The following is a 19,551-nucleotide window of genomic DNA, read 5'->3' on the forward strand; positions in this document are numbered from 1 at the left end:
TCGTGCACCGAGCCTCTAGTGTGTGTGTGTGTGTGTGTGTGTGTGTGTGTGTGTGTGTGTGTTTGTGTGTGTGTGTTTTAGAGGCCTGGTGCATGAATTCATGCAGGAGTGGGGATTATGGGCGGTTGGCTGGCCTGCCTACTGGTCCAACTCCTGGTCGAGGGGACAATTTGCATGTTAGCCTTTTATTATATAGGATATACACTGAGTGGCCAGATTATTATGTGTTCAGAGATCATAATAATCTGGCCATTGAGTGTATATTAGTTCTAGGTATACATCCCAGTGATTAGATATCACATAACTTACTAAAAGATCCTGATAAATTTCAAACACATTTGATATTATACACAGTTATTAGAATTATTATTGACTATATTCCCTATGCTGTAGTTTACATTGCCATAACTATTCTGTAACTACCAATTTGTAATTCTTAATCCCTTCGCCTTTTTCAGCCATTCCCAACCCCCTCCCATCTGGCAACCATCAAAATGTTCTCTGTACCATGAGTCTGTTTCTGTTCTGCTTGTTTCTGTTTTTCAGATTCAATTGTTGATAGATATATATTTATTGCTTTTTTCATATTTTTAATCTTTCTTCTTCTTCCTTTGAAAGAAGACCCTTGAACATTTCATGTAATATGGTTTGGTGGTGATAAATTCCTTTAGCTTTTTCTTGTCTGGAAAGCTCTTTAAATGTCCTTTGATTCTAAATGATTGCTGTGCTGGGTAGAGTCATCTTGGTTGTAGATCCTTCTTTTCATCACTTTGCATATTTCTTGCCACTCCCTTCTGGCCTGCAAAGTTTCTGTTGACAAATCAACTGACAGTCTTATGGGTGCTCCCTTGTAGGTAACTGTTTTTCTCCTGTTGTTTTTAAGATTCTTTTTGTCTTTAACCTTTTGTATGTTATTGTGTGTGTGTTGTTTTTATTTATTTATCTTTATTATTTGAAAGTATTACAGATGTGGTTGGGTGGTGCTTCAACATGGCCTAAAGCTGTCCACCAGTTGCAGGGTCTCTGAGGCCTCCCTGGAGGTGCAAGCCTAGGTTAGCCGCCTCTTGTATTCTGCCTGGGGCCCCCAGCATAAGATACTAAGTGATCGGAAAATTGCTGCTACTTGTGCTGGCTTGGAGGTGTCCAGGTGAAATCAAGTTGCTAACCAAGGCCTGCTGCTGCTAGTGTGCTGGGCCTGGGGCCACTTAGCAAGAAATACTGGGCACACCAAGGCCAGATGCTGCTTGTTTGCGAAACTTTAGGAAAGTCTGAAGTATATGAGTCAAGACAGCAGTTTGTATAGAAAAGCCACTGGGAAATGCTTGAGTGGGCCTGCAGTTGGGTGGGGTAGGGTCTCAGGGAATCACCAGGACAGGGCCAACAGTGTGAGCCAAGTTGATGGAGACTCATATATGGCAGCTGTCTGCTAGCTCTCAGCGGTGGGCTCAGAAAAGGAACAATTGCTTCTGCCAGCACTTCTGTTGGGAAGAAAGATGCCCTTCCAGTTCTTGCTTTAATGCCAAGCAATTCAGTTCCTTTCTTTATGTCTGGTGCTTTTCAAGCTGTTGCCCTGGTGCTGGAGCTCAGAGGAAATGAGTCTGAATAAATCTATGCATGAGCCCTTTAAGAAGAACTGCCTCTGTGTCACAGCCACAATCCCCACTGGTTTTTACTACCAAATATTATGGGGACTTCTCTTCCTGGCACTGGAATCCCTGGCTGGGGAGCCTAGTGTAGGGCTCGGACCCCTCTCTTCTTTTTATATATCTATTTTTAACATTGTGATAGACCACACATAACAAAATTTACTGTCTTAACTATTTAAGTGTACGGTTAAATGACATTAAATACATTCACACTATTGTACAACCCTTACCACCATCCATATCCAGAATTTTTTCATCCTACAAAACTGAAACTCTGTCCCCATTAAATAACTCTCCTTGCCTCAGCCCCTGGCAGCTACCACTTTCTGTCTTTATGGATTTGTTCAAGGAACATCATTATATAAGTGGAATCATACAAGGCTTTTCCTTTTGTGACTGGCTTATTTCACTGAGGATAATGTCCTTAAGTTTCATCTGTGTTGTAATGTGTCAGAATGCGCTTCCTTTTTAAGACTAAATAATACTCCATTATATGTATATAAGAGGCCTGTGCACAAAATTCGTGCACGGGAAAGGCCGGGGAAGGTTGTCCCTCAGCCCAGCCTGCACCCTCTCCATTTTGGGACCCTTCGAGGGATGTCTGACTGCCCGTTTAGGCCCGATCCCAGTCGGACATCCCTCTCACAATCCAGGACTGCTGGCTCCCAACTGCTTGACTGCTTGCCTTCCTGATTGCCCCTAACCACTTCTGCCTGCCAGCCTGATCACCCCCTAACCACTCCCATGCCAGCCTTATTGATATCTTAACTACTCCCCTGCCAGCCCATTTACCCCCAACTTCCCTCCTCTGCCGGCCTGGTCACCCCTAACTGCCCTCCCCTGCAGGGTTGATTGCCTTCAACTGCCCTCCCTTGCAGGCCTGGTCCCTCCCAGCTGCCCTCCCCTGCTGGCCATCTTGTGTCCACATGGGGCAGTCATCTTTGACCACATGGGGGCAGCCATATTTTGTGTTGGAGTGATGGTCAATCTGCATATTACTCTTATTAGATAGGATAGAGGCCTGGTGCAGGGGTGGGGGCCAGCTGGTTCGCCCTGAAGAGTGTCTTGGATCAGGGTGGGGGTTCCCTTGGGGCATGGGCCAGCCTGAGCAAGAGGCCTGTGGTGGCCCTGGTATCAAGGATATATTTACCTTCTACAATTGAAACTTTGTAGCCTGGAGCAAAGCCAACCCTCCTGCTTGCTCAGTGGCGGCAGCAGTTTCTGTTTGGATTTGTTTGCCTTCTATAATTTAAACTTTTTAGCCTTGAGTGGAGGCTTAGGCCTGCAAGGGCAGGTGGAAAGTTTGGCTTCCTCCACGCTCTCTGTGGCTGTAGCCATTTTGGTTAGGTTTATTTGCATACTCGCTCTGATTGGCTGGTGGGCGTGGCTTGTGGAGCAGAGTGATAGTTAATTTGCATATTGTTCTTTTATTAGATAGGATATCACATTTTATTTCCCCATTAATCTGTCCTGGACACCTTTCTTCTACCCTTTTAAAAAAAATCCTCTTATGAACAATGCTGTTGTGAACATGGGTGTACAGATATCTCTTCAAGAACCTTTCAATTCTAAAAAAACACAACCTTTCAGTTCTTTTGGCTATTTACCCAGAAGAGACATTCATTGCTGGATCATATACTAATCCTGTTTTTAAGGTTTAGATCCACTATAGTTTCCACAGCAACTGTTTTCCACTTGCAACAACAGGGCACAGGAGTTCAAGTTTCTGCACATCCTCAATACCACAGTGTTTTTTATAACTATCCTAATGTGAGTGATCTTCTTTCTGTTTTACTTCTTGGAGTCTGAAGCCTTAGTTATGAAGACTTCACTTAATCACCCTTTTGTTTGGCACTTACCTCTGCCCTCTCCATCAGACACACTGGCGTTTGTTGGAATATAGCAAATGCAGTGGGAAACCTGGGGAGGGACCAGAATGCTCTTCATAGCCTTTAATTCTGTTTTCACCTATGCCAAACCTCTCTGCCTGCATGGTTCCTGGTGCTCAGTGGCTGAGACTTTTTAAGGATTCTTTGGGGTGAATTGGCTTGCTTTTGTTATTACTTCATCCTCTCCTACCCCCAAAAACTTAACAGTGACTTCTCAGCACTTTTATCTGCTTTCATTCTTAGAATGTTATATTATAGTTTGGAATTATCACAGTCTATAGCTTTCGCTACAATAGAGTGGGTGTTTTTACTTTTTCTAATAATTTTTTAAAAACATTTTTTGATTTTTTACAGAGAGGGAGAGGAATAGAAAGTTAGAAACATCGATGAAAGAGAAACATTGATCAGCTGCCTCCTGCACAACCCTTCTGGGGATGTGCCCGCAACCAAGGTACATGCTCTTGACTGGAATCGAACCTGGGACCTTTCAGTCCACAGGCTGACGCTCTATCCACTGAGCCAAACTGGTTTCGGCTCTAATAATTTTTAAATGATCACAAAAGACCATCATTTAGAAACCAGTGATCTTTGTTTTTTTTTAAAAATATATTTTATTGATTTTTGTACAGAGAGGGAGGGAGATAGTTAGAAACATCAATGAGAGTCATCGATCAGCTGCCTCTTGCACACCCCCTACTGGGGATATGCCCGCAACCAAGGTACATGCCCTTGACCTGAATCGAACCCGGGGGCCCTTCAGTCCCCAAGCGGACACTCTATCCACTGAGCCAAACCGGTCCTGGCATAGAAACCAGTGATCTTTGGTTAGTCCTTGGCCTGTGAAGAGCCAGCTTTGTAGGAACAGGGTGTAACGGCTGCATACCTGGCAACAGTCAGCTGCTTCCAGGTGATGGCCGTATTATGCTTATGTGCCCTAGATAATGAGCAGGATATAGAACCTTTTTGCTTTCCTTTGATAGTTATTTTCTTATAAAAGCCATTTTTTTGTGGTTGCTACCAGTCACTCTCTCCTCCTATAGTAATTGTATTCCTGCTGACCTGATCCTTCCATTGATTGGAGTTTTTGTCACTTCTAGGTTCCATGTCACATCCCTTTCACCCCAGCCGTCAATTTAGGTGGCATGGAACCTAACCATGTAGCTCACATGGAATGTTGTTTCTTACCCATTTCCCAAGACTTGCTCACTCCATTTCACCCTATGGGAAAGTAGCCATATCCCAGGCCTACTTTCCAGTTCTAGGTTTGCATATTGTTCCCACTACAAACTCCTTGACAGTGAGGTTATCCCATTGACAGCTCCTCAACCTTTTGACTTTTCCCTTCGTGTTTTACTACTCTGTTCTTCTATTACCTCAACTCCATCTTTTTGTTCCACCCATCTAGCAAAGTATCAACTGTGGATTAAATGTGATTCAATTTCTGTGCTTGTTTTTATTGCTGACTTAAGAGCTAGATTATTTGTCTATTGAGAAGCACTATATCTTATTCACTGTACTTAATTCCAGCATTTGGCATATGTAAGTACCTTATTGAATGCCAAACAATACTTCACATTATAGAATGAATGCGTTTGGTAAAGCATGTAAGATCACCAGAAAAGGTCAAGTGCTATATGAGTGAGTACCGTTAGCATCAGCACACAGGAGTGGCACTAGTCTTTATTTTAGGAGGATCAGAAGGCATAAGTTTGTATCATCTTTGACTATCACCTGAATTCCTTATACGTGACTTCAAATTGTGCAATTATTTTTTACAGGCAACAAACAGACATTTCCCACAAACGGTTACAGGGGCCTATTTGAGTGGCGTTCGAGAAGCAAGCAAGATTGCAGCATTTTAAATGGATTCTGTCTAGACCCAGCTTTCTTCTGTACAAGTGGGAAAGTTTGAAACATGTTAACCTCACTTTCATAAAATCAAACAAAACCCTCTGTGGATAACAAAACTGAACTGTTCCTAAGGTGGTTTGATAATGTAAACCCATGTCACCACTCTGAAAGCATTAGCCCTAAGAACCAATTTATAAGCACTTACTTTTTATTGCATTTTCCACAAATCTAGTGCTAAATCTTCTGAATTTCAGAAAAAGGTAGGATATAGGCTTAAATTAAGAACTTGAAAATGACTCTTCCGTGGTTGGAGAGTCCCTTAAATTTGACCTTTTGTTTAGCTGATCAGTTCTCAGACACTGAGAAATCATTAAAAAAAACAGATAGAGCCATGTATTTTTCTTCTATGACAACTTATCACTACCTTTGCCAATGAGCCTTAAGATTTTTGTATAGCTCCAGTATTGAGCTTTTATTTAAAATTTAGATAGAAATCTTTCCTTTTTGGATACAGCACAAACTTTTCAGTCAAAAATTAATGAAGCTTCTAGACTATATTATACTTCCCATTGGATTTTCAAAAGAAATTTAAATTCAGGTATCTTTTGTGATAAAACATTTTAGATTTGTGCACTCATTGGCAAAAGAGCAAAATTTTCAATTCTTCAGCAGTACCAGGTTTATACCATTGAAAATGGGGTAGAGACATTGTGGTCTTCATACTAGACATAAACTACAGGGCTATTTCTCTTTGAGCCAAGTTTGGGCAAATGGCACACTTTAAATAGCCTTAATTTTGGCAACTACTAGCAAAATACCTTGTCAGAATAATAAAACCTCTTCGCACTGTCTTTTTTACAAAATTATGTTTTCAGTATTCCATAGGCAGGTCCACTGGAAAACTGCAGGAAAATGTGATATCCTGATAAATATTACATAATTTCTAAGCCATATCCTAAGAGTCTGAGAACATGGCAAACACTTCCTTTCTTCTTTTGTCACTCATGACCAAAAAAATGTCATTAAAAATAAGACATTGCTTTCAGGGTCTTCAGGATGCTTAACTTGCCAAGAAATTTGTTTACAGGTAAAACATGGATAAGCTCTTTTGTTTTAAAGTCTCTGAACAGGTTTTTCAATTATATCCGTCTGCTTTAAAAAAGGACTCAAAAACAAAGGGATGCAAAATAATTTTAAAGCCACTTCTCAAAATAGGTATTTTTTAAATTTAGAGTCAGCTTATAAATACAAAGTATCATGTGCAAATAATGTGTGGTGTTTTTGGTGAACACAGACACACTTCCACTCCCATCAAAGTATGATACAAATCAAAGAAAAATAAAGGATATTAGCTTGTGTTAACACAGGGAAATGTTGGTATTTATCTGATGACTCGGTACTATTAAGGAGTGTCCCGCTTTAAGGTGTTAAACATTTAAAGAATAGCATGTGTTAAGTGATAAATGCAAAATATTTTACGTTTGAAATGGTTCACGGTAAATTATTACTTTCGTCTCTGGGCACTTAAACTTGTGCTTCAAAGGAAAACCTACTTAATAAAGTATGGTAAATGTATATAAAAAGATCCTCATTGTCTCAAGTATCTACATCTGACATTTTGTTTTTTAAGGTACTTTCCTTTAAATTCTTGAGTTACTTTGAATATGTTTTTCTTTGTTCGGGAGATTTTGTAATTAAGTAACTGTGAATATACCGTGTTTTAACTGCAGATTGTGAACAGCTTGTTGTGTAAAATCACATAATAAAAACTAGACTTGTTTTTCAAATACACTGTGCACTGTAGTAATGAAAACACACTTATTAAGTAGTTACATTTTCATCAAGAACTTTACACTCATCAACTCAATCCTTTCACCTCCAAACCCTCTTTTAGACCTTTAGGTCATAAGCATTACTCTATAGCCCCTTTCAATTACAACTGTTAACCTTGATCAACTTTTGCAAATCACTGCTGGTTTTCCCAGGCAATTTCTTTGTAGTGTACTTAATCACTGCACAACACTCTTAAATTACATAGGCTATAATTTAAGTGATAAATGCAAAATATTTTTCATTTAAAAAGGCTCACAGTAAATTATTAGTCTCTGGGTGCTTAAACTTGTGCTACAAACAAAGGAAAAACCTACTTAATATTAAGTATGGTAAATGTGTATATTTTTTAAAATCCTCATTACTTGTCTCTAGGACTAAATCCACTTAAAAACCCATGTTCTGAAATTCTCATACAGAGGGTAAATGCTATAAAAACTTCTAAGATATCAAATGTGAGAGAGAAAAGCATGTTCATTACTTTTATTGACAAAGTTTATAGGAATGAATTATATTTAAAATCAAAAGCCAATTCTTAAGTCTTAGTTTATTTCATTCATTTATTAAGTGTATCTTTTTCTAACGTCTTAACAATTTTATCAAGAAACAAATCAAACTGTGAAAATACCTGTTAACAACCAACAGATGTTTACAAATTTCTGTTCTATGATGCAAAGATATTTTTATTTTAAATACTCAACTGGTATATCAAAAGGCCTAATTCTCTCATAAGCAGCATGTTTTAAAATTCAAAAATTATTAAACTGATTAAGACAGTCAATTTAAAAGACAAATTAGTTTCATTCAGGGGTGGCCTGTATGTTGAATCACTTAGAATCCTGATTTAGCCAAAATTTAAAACCCAATAGCTCTAATTCCACAGACACATTAAATTTCTTTAATGTTAAAAATAAGTCGTACCGCCGAAACCGGTTTGGCTCAGTGGATAGAGCATCAGTCTGCGGACTAAAAGGTCCCAGTTCGATTCCGGTCAAGGGCATGTACATTGGTTGCGGGCACATCCCCAGTAGGGGGTGTGCAAGAGGCAGCTGATCGATGTTTCTCTCTCATTGACATTTCTAGCTCTCTATCCTTCTCCCTTCCTCTCTGAAAAATCGATAAAAAATATTAAAAAAAAAAAAGTCTTACAATTTTTGAGAAATATTTTGTCAAGAGACACTGCCTACACAATTATCTTCTAGCATTATATCTTGTAATTTTTGTCATAATTATAAAGATCCAGGTTTACTGTAAATACCAGCATTTTATATGGGCAAAAGCAGTTAATAAAAAATCAGTCATTTATTGTAAGCCAATGTTCTTATACTTAATCCCAATTTTCCCTAAATTTTTGAAATTCTGATTTATTGATTTTGGCCTATCCTTAATAGAAAATGTGTCTATAGACAATGGTTGCAGAATTGAAACTAAAACTAAAAGTCGACACTTTGAAAGCAAAGTAGAGAACTATCTGTTTGTGTCCTTCAGTGTTTTCTTTACTGAATTCTGACTTCCACTGCTCTGTAATACCATCTGGCTGAACACTGACATTTCAGTTTATGACTGTAAAGATACCTATCTATATGGGTTTAAAAATTGATCTCACAAGAAATAAAAAAACTATATACAACCAATTTGTTTTGGAAAATACAAAAATAACATCTGTCCCTTTTGTCATGCTGACAAATTGACATATCTATACATGCAGGAGAAAAGTTCCAATTTACTCATCTGGACAGCTAACATTTGTACATTCTTAATATGATGAACACACTGCCATTGAGTTTTTACACTGACATGTGTTGTATTCAAAATATGTCATATTCTAAATACTGCATTGGTTTTTGCATGTATAAATGCCAGTTATAATAGTTTCTGTCCTACTCAATTAAAAATGTCTTAAGCTAATATTAACTGCACTAATAACAGTTCAAGAATTTATGACCTTATATAAAGAAATTCAAAATGTACAAAATGGAACTATAAAAGCAAGAAACAATTACTGCCATGCAAAAATTTAAACTAAAAACTGCATAGAAATGCAATTTAAAAAATGGCAAATGCAAATTTACGTTAACACCCAAGATAAAAAAAAAAGTCAGTAAATTCTACCAACACAATGCTTGCAAGCATTTAGAAAAGGAAATATTCTCTTTGCTGGTATAATGGTATAAACAAAATCTTCAAATCCATGGAACAAGTCATCTGTCTCTGCCCTCTTTCTCAAGAAATTAGCTGTAATGAAAAGAGAAACATTATTTTCCCACACCAAACATACACTATTAGGTATAAATAAGGCATAAAACTTTATTTCATTTTTAAACTTTATTTTACTATTGTGATCTTGGAAAATTAGCTGGGATCCACAGAAACTATAGCTATTGTTGATTTTCTCCTGCCTTTGACTGGTGGACAGAAAGGTGTGCTCAAATAGTGTGTGAGTGCTCTGAGATTCCCAGTAGACCGAGCCTGCATTTTCCTCATCCAAGGTCAGGTGTTGCCACTAATGTGCAGGTTTTATTTTTTAAGCTCTAAAATGGGAATAAAAACTATCTTCCCCCATCTATTTTGAGGAAATTTGAGGACCAAATGTGTTATTTAGTATGATAGTTTGAAAAGGATGCAATTCTGATATAGACTTTTTTTGTCTCATGTCTAAAATGATCAAAGTTAGAAACAGTGGATATATTTACCTCTTTAACAGTTGTTTTTATGAAACTTTTTCTTTCAGTTAAATCATAAGCAGGGTAATTTTCATATACCTATAGTGAAAATAAAAAACTATGTTAAAAATCCAATAATGCTCTATCTTTGGATAAAAAAGAAATGTATATATAAATAGCTGCATGTATGTTCTAATAGTACTCTAGTTCACAAGAGAATTCCATTGCAAATGAGTTTTAATAATACTCTATATAGAGCAGAAAATAAAGTAGCATGCAAGGATTTTGTTTTAAACTGGGAATATCAGTTGAATTAACAATAAACATGAGTGAGGAAAACATCTACTTAGATCTTAACTAAGTGAACTGAATTCTTTATATTGGCAGGCCAGATATTCTTTATTCTCATTTTCTTCTGTTATATCATCCAATTACTTATAATTCAACTTGTACTCTAGTGTACTTTATCCTTTACTCATTGCGCAATCCCCTCCTCCTATCTGAATCACTCAGACCCACCTGGTCTCAAGAGTCCTCTATTCCTAAAATCTTACTCTAAATTCCCCTCTTTTATCAACCTGATACCTGCTGCTTGACTTCACAATGACTTCTAATCCTGACTCCAAATGCACCCTGCCATCTTCACTCCTGTGGTATACGGTAGTTCAAGGTCAGCAAACTTTTCTTTAAAGGACCAGATTAATAAATCTTTTCAGCTTTTCCAACAATGCATTTTCTGTCACATCAACTATGTCATTGTAGCGTGAAAGCTGCCCTAGGCAATAATACTTAAATGAAAGGGCATGGCCAGGTTACAATACAAAAACAGCAAGATAGAATTGGCCTGCTCGCTATCGTTTGCCAATTCCTGAAAATAATATAGTCAATCATTTTCACTCCTCTGTCTGTCTTTTGTTCATTCTCTACAAACCTCCAAATCTGAATTGGTCTACCAACTTTTCTATGGTTAGGACCAGAGGAAAGAATGCTGTGGGAACAGCTAACCACTTTGAAAAGACTGATACTGTTGTAAGTCCATGGTATTCCATGTCAGAGCCTCCCCAGCAATCACAAATATTTCTAAGCAGGTCCTTTCATTCTTCCTGTCAATGGCAATTTCATCCACTTACACAAGTGTCCCACATTCCTGTTCTCAACCAAGAAGCTATTATTACAATTTTTTCTACTTTCTGACATATCTCTTTCCCTCCAGTTTATTTGTGTCTAGGTTCAACTCCCATCTTCTGCCCTTCTGCAGACAGCCATCCTCTCCTGGCCTTCAGCTGCTTCATTCACAGCAGCCTAACACATGCTTGTACTTTCTCTCCCTGACTTTAATATTTTACTAACTTGCATCCACTTCCCTCATCTATTTCCCTCCTTAGGTAAGATGCTTCAAACAGAAGCTTTAATTCATTCACTTTCCTCATTATTCATTTACCACCCATTTAAATTGCTCTTAGGTAAACAATTATCTCCTAATTGTCCAGTCCAAAAAACCCTCAAGTCCTTCTCACCTGACCTCTCCATATTAATAATCCCTGTTTAAAATTACATGAATGTACTAAAAAAAACAAACATTCAAAGGGACAGAACTAGTTTCCCTCTACTCTGCCTTCATGCCCCTCTTCTCAGAGGAAACCAGTTACCAGTTTGCTGTGTATTTTTCCAGATCTTCCTTGAAAAATGAGTTTATACACAAACGTATCAATGGAAATATAGTATTTCTGCATTTAGATAAATGGAATATTCCATGTTTTAAAATTTTGACAATACCTGAAAAGTTTTTCCATGCTCTTTTCAACTGCTACAAAGTATTCAAAAAATACGGATGTGGTTACCAACTTAATAATTTCCCTATGGAAGGCCATTTATGTGGTTTCTGACTTTTCAGTATTGGACATGCTGAACATTATCATAATCATTTTGTGCAGATGTGACTATGTCTTTAGAATAGAGACCTAGAAATGGAATTGCTAGGTTAAAGGGTATTTGCAATTTAAATTTTAAGATACTACCTAATTGATCTCCAAAGCTTTTACACATCTTAAAGCATGAGAAAATGTTTCCCTATATCCTTGCCAACCATGAAAACTTTTATTCTTCATAAATATTTTGTCAAGCTAATAAAAATATTCCCTTTTAATTTCTATCGTCCTCATCAGTTTAGGGAAGGCTATGCACATTTTCATTTGTTTAAAGGCCATGCTTGCTTTTTTCTGTGAAGTAGCTGCTTTTCCATAGCCACTGCCCCATGTAAGCCGACTCCTTTTAACTGGCAGTACGCCTCGCCCTTGAAAATGTTTCCTTGTGGCTTTCATAGCACCACCCTCTGGCCTTCCCTCTACCACTAACTCTATAGTTTCTTATATTCTGTAGAAATTACCTCTCCAGGACTCTGTCCTTTGCTTTTCTCACCCTTTGTCTTCTTCCGTGGGCAGCCGATCTATATTTCTGGTTTTAACTTGCAGCAATATCCTAGTCTAGGTTTCTCTCCTAATTTGAGAGCTACAATGTTAAGAATTTCTCTCACTTTGATGTTCCAAGCACCCCCATCTCAATATGTTTGGAACAAAACTCATCTTTTCTCAAAAAGTATACCTTTTATTCTATTCCTTATTGTGATTAATGCACCCAATTCTTTTACCACTTTTAACCAGGCTCTCTTGATATCTGACTTGGATTATGCCAACCCTGTAACTTTGACTATGACATGAACTGGGTTTCTTGTTATTTTCACCAATCTGTCCTTGATGTGTCTGGGATGACTATTAAAAATAAAAACCTGATTGAGTTACAATTTACCCAAATAGCTCTCAATAACCTACCTAATCTCCCAATTCTCCATTAGTTTCAGGAAGAAAACCAAACTCTGTAACATGGCATACTTAAAAACTAAAAAACTAGTATTCTCTAACCTGTGACTTACTTCCAGGTCTAGTCTTCAGCCAAATTAAACTAATCACTATTCTTCACAGTCATTATTTGTCACATTTTGTGAATGTGTCAATGTTCCTCAATTGTATGGCACAGCTAAACCTCCAAGATCTCTTCCTAGATGCTTTTCCAGGTTTCCACAACCCCCTTTCCCTCAATCCCAAGTTGGATAAAGCTGTAGCACCTTTTTCACTCTTCCAACACAGCCCTCAAACATCTATAATAATAAATGCGTAATATGTTAATTAGATGGGATAGCCAAACGCCTTCCGGATGAAGCTGGGGCCACAAGGGCTGAGGGCCGGTCCCCTTGCATGAATTTCGTGCGTCGGGCCTCTAGTTGTACTCTAATTACCAAAACAAATGTCTTTCAATTCCACTGGACTGAAAGTGAAGTTATATCTCCCTAAAGCGAAGTAATCTCTTCTCCAGTTCTACCTCCCACATCTATCCCAGGGCCTGATATGTAGTAAAGACTCAGTGAGTACTGAACGAATAAATTAAAAAAAGATGTCTTCAGAAGGTATAGAATATTTCACAACTGATACATTTCTAATTTCAATTTCACTTTACTGTAAGAAACCAAATTCTAAAATTTCCCAATATTGAGATTTTTGCTTTGTAAAACTAACAATCTAAAGATGCATCGATAAAATGTTTCTAGATCAGGAAAAGATAGTTTCCTATGCAGTTTGGAATGTAGCACTTTATTCACTGTATACATTCTACTGTTATTTATGAAACAACTCCAAAGAGCAGAGGCTTTGACTTACTATATTTAATGTGGTTACTCCAGACATGTAAACAGAGTGCCTGGCATGTAGTTCAATAGTATGTGTTCGATGAATGAATGAATGCATATTAGAATCTGGCTTCAAACTGAACAATGGGTGAAAGAAATTTTCAAATAAAAGCAAACTTATCCAAGCACCTGTCCAAGTACCTTTTTGCAAATCTGTTTCATTGTAACTTCCTCCAAGTTAGCACTGGCCAATAATTTCTTTACTGTTTCCTTTAACTCTTCATCTGTAGGAGGTTTCTTCAGTTTTTTAATTAAAGGTTCATCATCTGAACTATCCTCAGATTCACTTTCTAAAAGTAAGACATTACATGTGAATAAAATTTTTTCTTACATAGTAAATTACCACTCAACATATATAGGGAAAAATTCTATAAGCAGTCATTAGATTCTCAAAGGGATCTAGATTTAAGGAATTATAAATCACCACTCTACAAATAACCTATAAAACATACAAATGTCAATTTTGAAAAATTATAAACGATAAAAAACTGGTATACTACTTTTTTCCCAATGTTCTTCCTAGTTTATTTATTTTTTAATATATATATTTTTATTGATTTTTTTACAGAGAGGAAGGGAGAGGGATAGAGTTAGAAACCTCAACCAGCTGCCTCCTACACACCTCCCACTGGGGATGTTCCCGCAACCAAGGTATATGCCCTTGACCGGAATTGAACCTGGGACCCACCCTTTTGTCCGCAGGCCAACGCTCTAAACACTGAGCCAAACCAGTTTCGGCTTAACTATTTTCTAAACACTTACAAAGTATGTTACAGTATGTATATCTTTAAAGTTGCTAAAAATGTATAATTTCTAACATACCTTTTTTGGAACTGTTTTGATTCTTCTTGGTGGTGCTGCTATCTGCCTTTTTCACATTAGCATTCTTTACAGATTTTTTACTTTTAGAAGTGGCTTTCTGTTTAGGTTTTTCTTTTTTAGATGTCTTTTTCGGTGGCTGTTGTAAAAGAAAGCAAAGTACATATATTGATGAGATTAAATGTTATCTCTACTTCTCCTTACCCATCAACAATAAGGAGAAAATGAATGTATTCAGTATCACCAATAATAGAGTATTGCTAATTATTAATGTTTAAGATGACTAATATGCCCAATAAATTTAATTTTATGCCAACATAGGACTAATCATATGAAGTCAAGAATCAAACGCTAAAAATAATAGATGCCTCTCAACAAGGTGGGAAGAGAAGGATCATACCTCAACATAATAAAAGCCTTATATGACAAACCTACAGCCAACATCATACTCAATGGGCAAAAACTAAAACCATTTCCCCTAAGAACAGGAAGAAGATAGGGATGCCCACTCTCACCACTCTTGTTTGACATAGTACTGGAAATATTAGCCATTGTAATTAGACAAAAAGAAATAAAAGGCATCCAAATTGGAAAAGAAGAAATAAAGCTGTCCTTATTTACAGGTGATATATTGTACATAAAAAACCTAAAAGACTCCATAAAAACACTAACAGACTTAATAAATTAAAACACCAAGAAATCTATGGCATTTCTATACACCAATAATGAACTTACAGAAAGAGACTAAAAAAGCAATCCCATTTACCATCGCACCAAAAAAAATTAAGATACCTAAGAATAAACTTAACTAAGGAGGTAAAACACCTATACGAAAAAAACCACCAGACACTAAAAAAAGAGACAGAGGAAGATATAAACAGATGAAGAACATACCATGTTCATGGATTGGTAGAATCAACATCATTGAAATGTCCATACTACCCAAAGCAATCTATAGATTCAATGCACTCCCCATTAAAATACCAACAAATGGAACTCGCACTTGACCCAGTAATCCCACTTTTAGGAATATATCCTAAGAAACTAGAAACACTAATCAGAAAGGACATATGCACCCCTATGTTCATAGCAGCAAAATTTACAATAGCTAAGATTTGGAAACAGCCTGGGTGCCCATCAGCAGATGACTGGATCAGAAAACTATGGTACATCTACACAATGGAATACTATGCTGCCATAAAAAGAAGGAATTCTTACCATTTGTAGCAACCTGGATGGAACTGGAGAACATCATGCTAAGTGAAATAAGCCAGTCAATGAAAAAAAAAAAAAAATACCACATGACCTTACTCATTTGTGGATAATAAAGAACATTATAAACTGATGTACAAAAAGTTAGATACAGAGGCAGTAAAGCATCAAGCAGACTGTCAAATTACAGCAGGAAGGTTAGGGAGAGGTGGGGGAGATAAGAGATCAAGCGAAGGACTTGTATGCATGGACGCAAGACACGGGGGGGTATGGGAGTGGAGTGGGGGAGGGGACAGTGGTAAGATATGTACACATCTAATACCTTAATAAAAAATGGAGGAAAAAATAAAATAAAAACAGACGCCCACATTTATTCCACACTATTAGAAAAGTTTATGTGCATTAATTACCTCACATGATCCTGACTCAAATACAGATACTATTACTATGCCATTATTTACTGTCAGTCTCTCCCAACTCATATGTAAATTCCATAAAGACAGGATTTTTTTGACCATTGTGTTCGTCTATGTATCCCCTCACTCCTAAAATAGTGCATGATGCACAGTAGTTGCTAAATAACTAGTTATGAATATACTAGAAGCCTGATGCACAAAATCTGTGCAAGGGGCTCAGCCCCCACAGCTGTGGCCACTGCCTCTGCCTTGGCCCCTGCAACCCCGGCTTTGTCCAGAAGGTCATCTAGAAGGAACAGAGTCTAGTTAGCATATTACGCTTTTATTATAATACTAGAGGCCCAGTGCATGAAATTCGTGCATGAAATTTGTGCATGGGGCGGAGGGAGGAGGGGAAATATCCTTCAGTCTAGCTTGCACCCTCTCCAATCTGGGACCCCTCAAGGGATACCTGACTGCCCAGTGGGATTGGACCTAAATGGGCAGTCAGAAATCCCTCTAACAATCCAGGACTGTTGGCTCCCACCGCTTGCCTGCCTGCCTGACTGATTTGCCCCCAACTGCTTCTGCCTGCCAGCCTGATCACCCCCTAACCACTCCCCTGCTGGCTCGATTACATCTAACTGCCCTCCCCTGCAGGCCTGGTTCCCCCCAACTGCCCTCCCCTGTAGGCCTTGTCCCTCCCAACTGTCCTCCTCTGGAGGCCTGGTTCCCCCACTACCCTCCCCTGCAGGCCTGATTGCCCCTAATTACCCTCCCTTGTAGGCATGGTCATCCCCAACTGCCCTCCCCTACAGGCCTGTTCCCTCCCAATTGCCCTCCCCTGCAGGCCTGGTCCCTCACAACTGCCCTCCCCTGCTGGCTATCTTGTGATGGCCATATTGTGTCCACATGGGGGCAGCCATCATTGACCATATGGGTGCAGCTATCTTGTGTGTTGGAGTGACAGTCAATTTGCATATTACCCTTTTATTAGATAGGAGGATATGAGGAAACTAAAGCTCAGTGAAGTTATATTTTTGTCCATAGCCACATAACTAATAAAGTGAGATTCAAATAAGTCTGACTTCAGAAGCTGTTTTCTTAAATACTAACTCATAGTTGCTAAGACAAAAGCAAAGAATATATATGTGGATAAATTAAAATGACAATATTGATTTATAGTTACTTTGTCTCAACCAGGGTCTATGAAATTAGAAAATATGAATTAATACTTCCAAAGGTAAAAGTATTCTATATAAGCAAATGTCCCAAGATAACTTAAAATCTGATCTTTATATACCAAAAATATTATAAATCACGTTTCTGCAAACGTTTTATACTCAATTTCTGATCATCATCATAATTCAATCTGTTCCTTGAAGGACAGAGACATTGGGTTGAATTTATTCTTAAGAAAAATTCAAGTGTACAGACCATCCTGTTCCAAAAATTAAGTGGGCCCAGATTTCTAAGTGCAATTCATTGGATTTTAGTGTTTACCTTTTCTCTTGCTCCACTGCCATCACTGTACATATTTACTTAAGCAAGCCTAATATCACCTTGAATTAACTCAGTAATACTGTCAGCTGGGAACCACTAAAAAATGCACTTAGGAGGGGCTGACATACTTCAAGAAGTAAAGTATATGAGTTTTTCTATGGATTTTTGTTATTTAAAGTCATTTTTACTTATTTCCTAATTTTCAGAGGTTTTTAGGTAGTGGGGGGGGGGGGGCTAGAACGTCATTGATTCTATAATTAAATTAAGTTTTAAGTTTATTAAGCATCCACATAATTCATAAGAACCACAATAGAGGCTGAAAAGGAATACTGAAAATTTCTAAGTTCTTTTGATGCACTTAATACAATACATAGAATAAAATCATCACTATTAAAAACCCCTCTTCAGTTAGAGGGTAATAAAATCTGGACCTGTAACACATTCAAATATTCTACAAGAAACTAAGTTATTATAGAAAGGGTTGGAGAGGGTGAGCAAGGGGTAACAATGTTATAAACATTATTGTTTTATCCTCATTCAAATTAGATAATTTAAGGCTGTCATTAAAATTTTTAAAGGGACACAACAATATGGCACTATTTTAAAACCTGCAAGTTGGGAGTAATAATAGTTTAAAGTTAGCAGTGATAAAGGATAATCAAACCATCTTCATAAAATTACTGTAATACAAACAAAACTATGCTTCATTCTATATTTATCATCATCTAGAAGAAATAGTGTTCTCTAGTTTTTTAATAGACAAATAGTCTATTACCTATTAACAAAAAGATTGCAAAAATACTATAGAGGCACAAAATAATAGGTAAGAGTGTGGGATCTGGAGGCAAGCTTCCTAGTTTCAAATTCTAGCCCCAGCACAGCTCAGGGCCTTAGTTTCCTCATTTATAAAACAAGGGAAATAACAGCAATTATGGTTTCATGGACAGTAAATGCATTAATACATGAAAGTACTTTAATGGTGTCCTGCATACAAAAAAACACTTAATAAAGTGTTAATATTATTACTATTGTGCTTCCTTTTGTAAAATATTTTCATTATGCAAATGTAATTTCCTACAAAAATGTGAAGTGCATGCTTTCTTTAAAGGCAAAGCAGATATATATAATAGATACATAGAATAAAATGCTATTAGATAGACTCGATGACACTTTTATTAACTAGCCAGGATACATCAAATTTATTTCATTATGTTCTGATAAGACTGGACCCAACATGCAAACTGTTATTTATAATGAATTTCACTTGTCTTCAAAAACCAGTTATAAATTATTCTGTGACAAAGATATGAATTCAGTAAAGTATCACTTTTTAGACTGATAAAGGTTGGCAAGGAAAAGAACAAAAGCTAGAGAGTAAAATAACTGTGTAGATATGCATATTTAAAGGTTTCATTTCAAGCTGAGAAGCAATCAAATAACTCATTAACTCATATCTTGTGCTCTGGTCTTACAGGTATGAAAAAAACCACACCAGCCGCTCTGAAGATAAGTTATGAGGTATAGGAGGTATAGATAATTTTTGGCAGGTAAGGCAAATACAGGTAATCTGAAATTTTGTAGGTAATGGAAAGAGGCCTGGGACACCTGAGAAGGAAAGTTAAATCATGCCCAGTTAACATTTGCATGAACTTCCAAATCACTACTACTATCATTTCTCCTCTACTTAGAAAAATTTCACTCATGGTTCTAAGTCCAACTTAACGATCAATCACTTCCTCTAAATCTTTCATAATACCACCCATTTGATTAATCCATAGTCCCACAGTACTTGGCTTATAATTCATTTATACCTTCTTTATGGAAGGATTGTAAAGCAGTGAATAAGAACACAGGTTTTAGAGCCAAACTTCCTGGTTGAAGAACTGACTCCACCACTGACTAATTCTGCATTCTCATGCAAATAACCCTTCCCTGTGCCTGTTTCCTCATCTGTAAAATAAAGGTAATACAGACAAGGCTAAATGTAACACTCTTTTTCACATT

At 37.2% G+C, this 19,551-nt stretch overlaps 2 protein-coding genes across 13 annotated transcripts in view; one reads left to right on the forward strand and one right to left on the reverse strand.

The window, feature by feature from the left end:
• The window catches only part of KDM1B (lysine demethylase 1B), a 50,260-nt gene extending 43,083 nt beyond the window's left edge, over positions 1–7,177 (forward strand). For all 8 annotated transcript variants that reach the window (XM_045584307.1, XM_036448519.2, XM_045584310.1 and 5 more), the window contains one exon: positions 5,314–7,177. In XM_045584307.1, coding sequence (XP_045440263.1) covers positions 5,314–5,397 — 84 coding nt within the window. In that variant the 3' untranslated portion in view covers positions 5,398–7,177. The remainder of the gene's footprint in view (positions 1–5,313) is intronic.
• A 1,682-nt stretch (positions 7,178–8,859) lies between these two features.
• Positions 8,860–19,551, reverse strand: part of DEK (DEK proto-oncogene) — a 30,804-nt gene continuing 20,112 nt past the window's right edge. The window contains exons 8-11 of one of the 5 annotated variants that reach the window (XM_036448528.2): positions 14,441–14,576; positions 13,760–13,908; positions 9,910–9,978; positions 8,860–9,451 (exon numbers count right to left, since the gene is read on the reverse strand). In XM_036448528.2, coding sequence (XP_036304421.1) covers positions 9,440–9,451; positions 9,910–9,978; positions 13,760–13,908; positions 14,441–14,576 — 366 coding nt within the window. In that variant the 3' untranslated portion in view covers positions 8,860–9,439. Of the gene's footprint in view, positions 9,452–9,526; positions 9,795–9,909; positions 9,979–13,759; positions 13,909–14,440; positions 14,577–18,975; positions 19,153–19,551 lie in introns of those variants that run through there. The other 4 variants (XM_036448527.2, XM_045584314.1, XM_045584315.1 and 1 more) reach the window with 4 other exon arrangements.

This window comes from Pipistrellus kuhlii, unplaced genomic scaffold (assembly GCF_014108245.1).
Source record: "Pipistrellus kuhlii isolate mPipKuh1 unplaced genomic scaffold, mPipKuh1.p scaffold_m20_p_2, whole genome shotgun sequence".
Classification (NCBI taxonomy): domain Eukaryota; kingdom Metazoa; phylum Chordata; class Mammalia; order Chiroptera; family Vespertilionidae; genus Pipistrellus; species Pipistrellus kuhlii.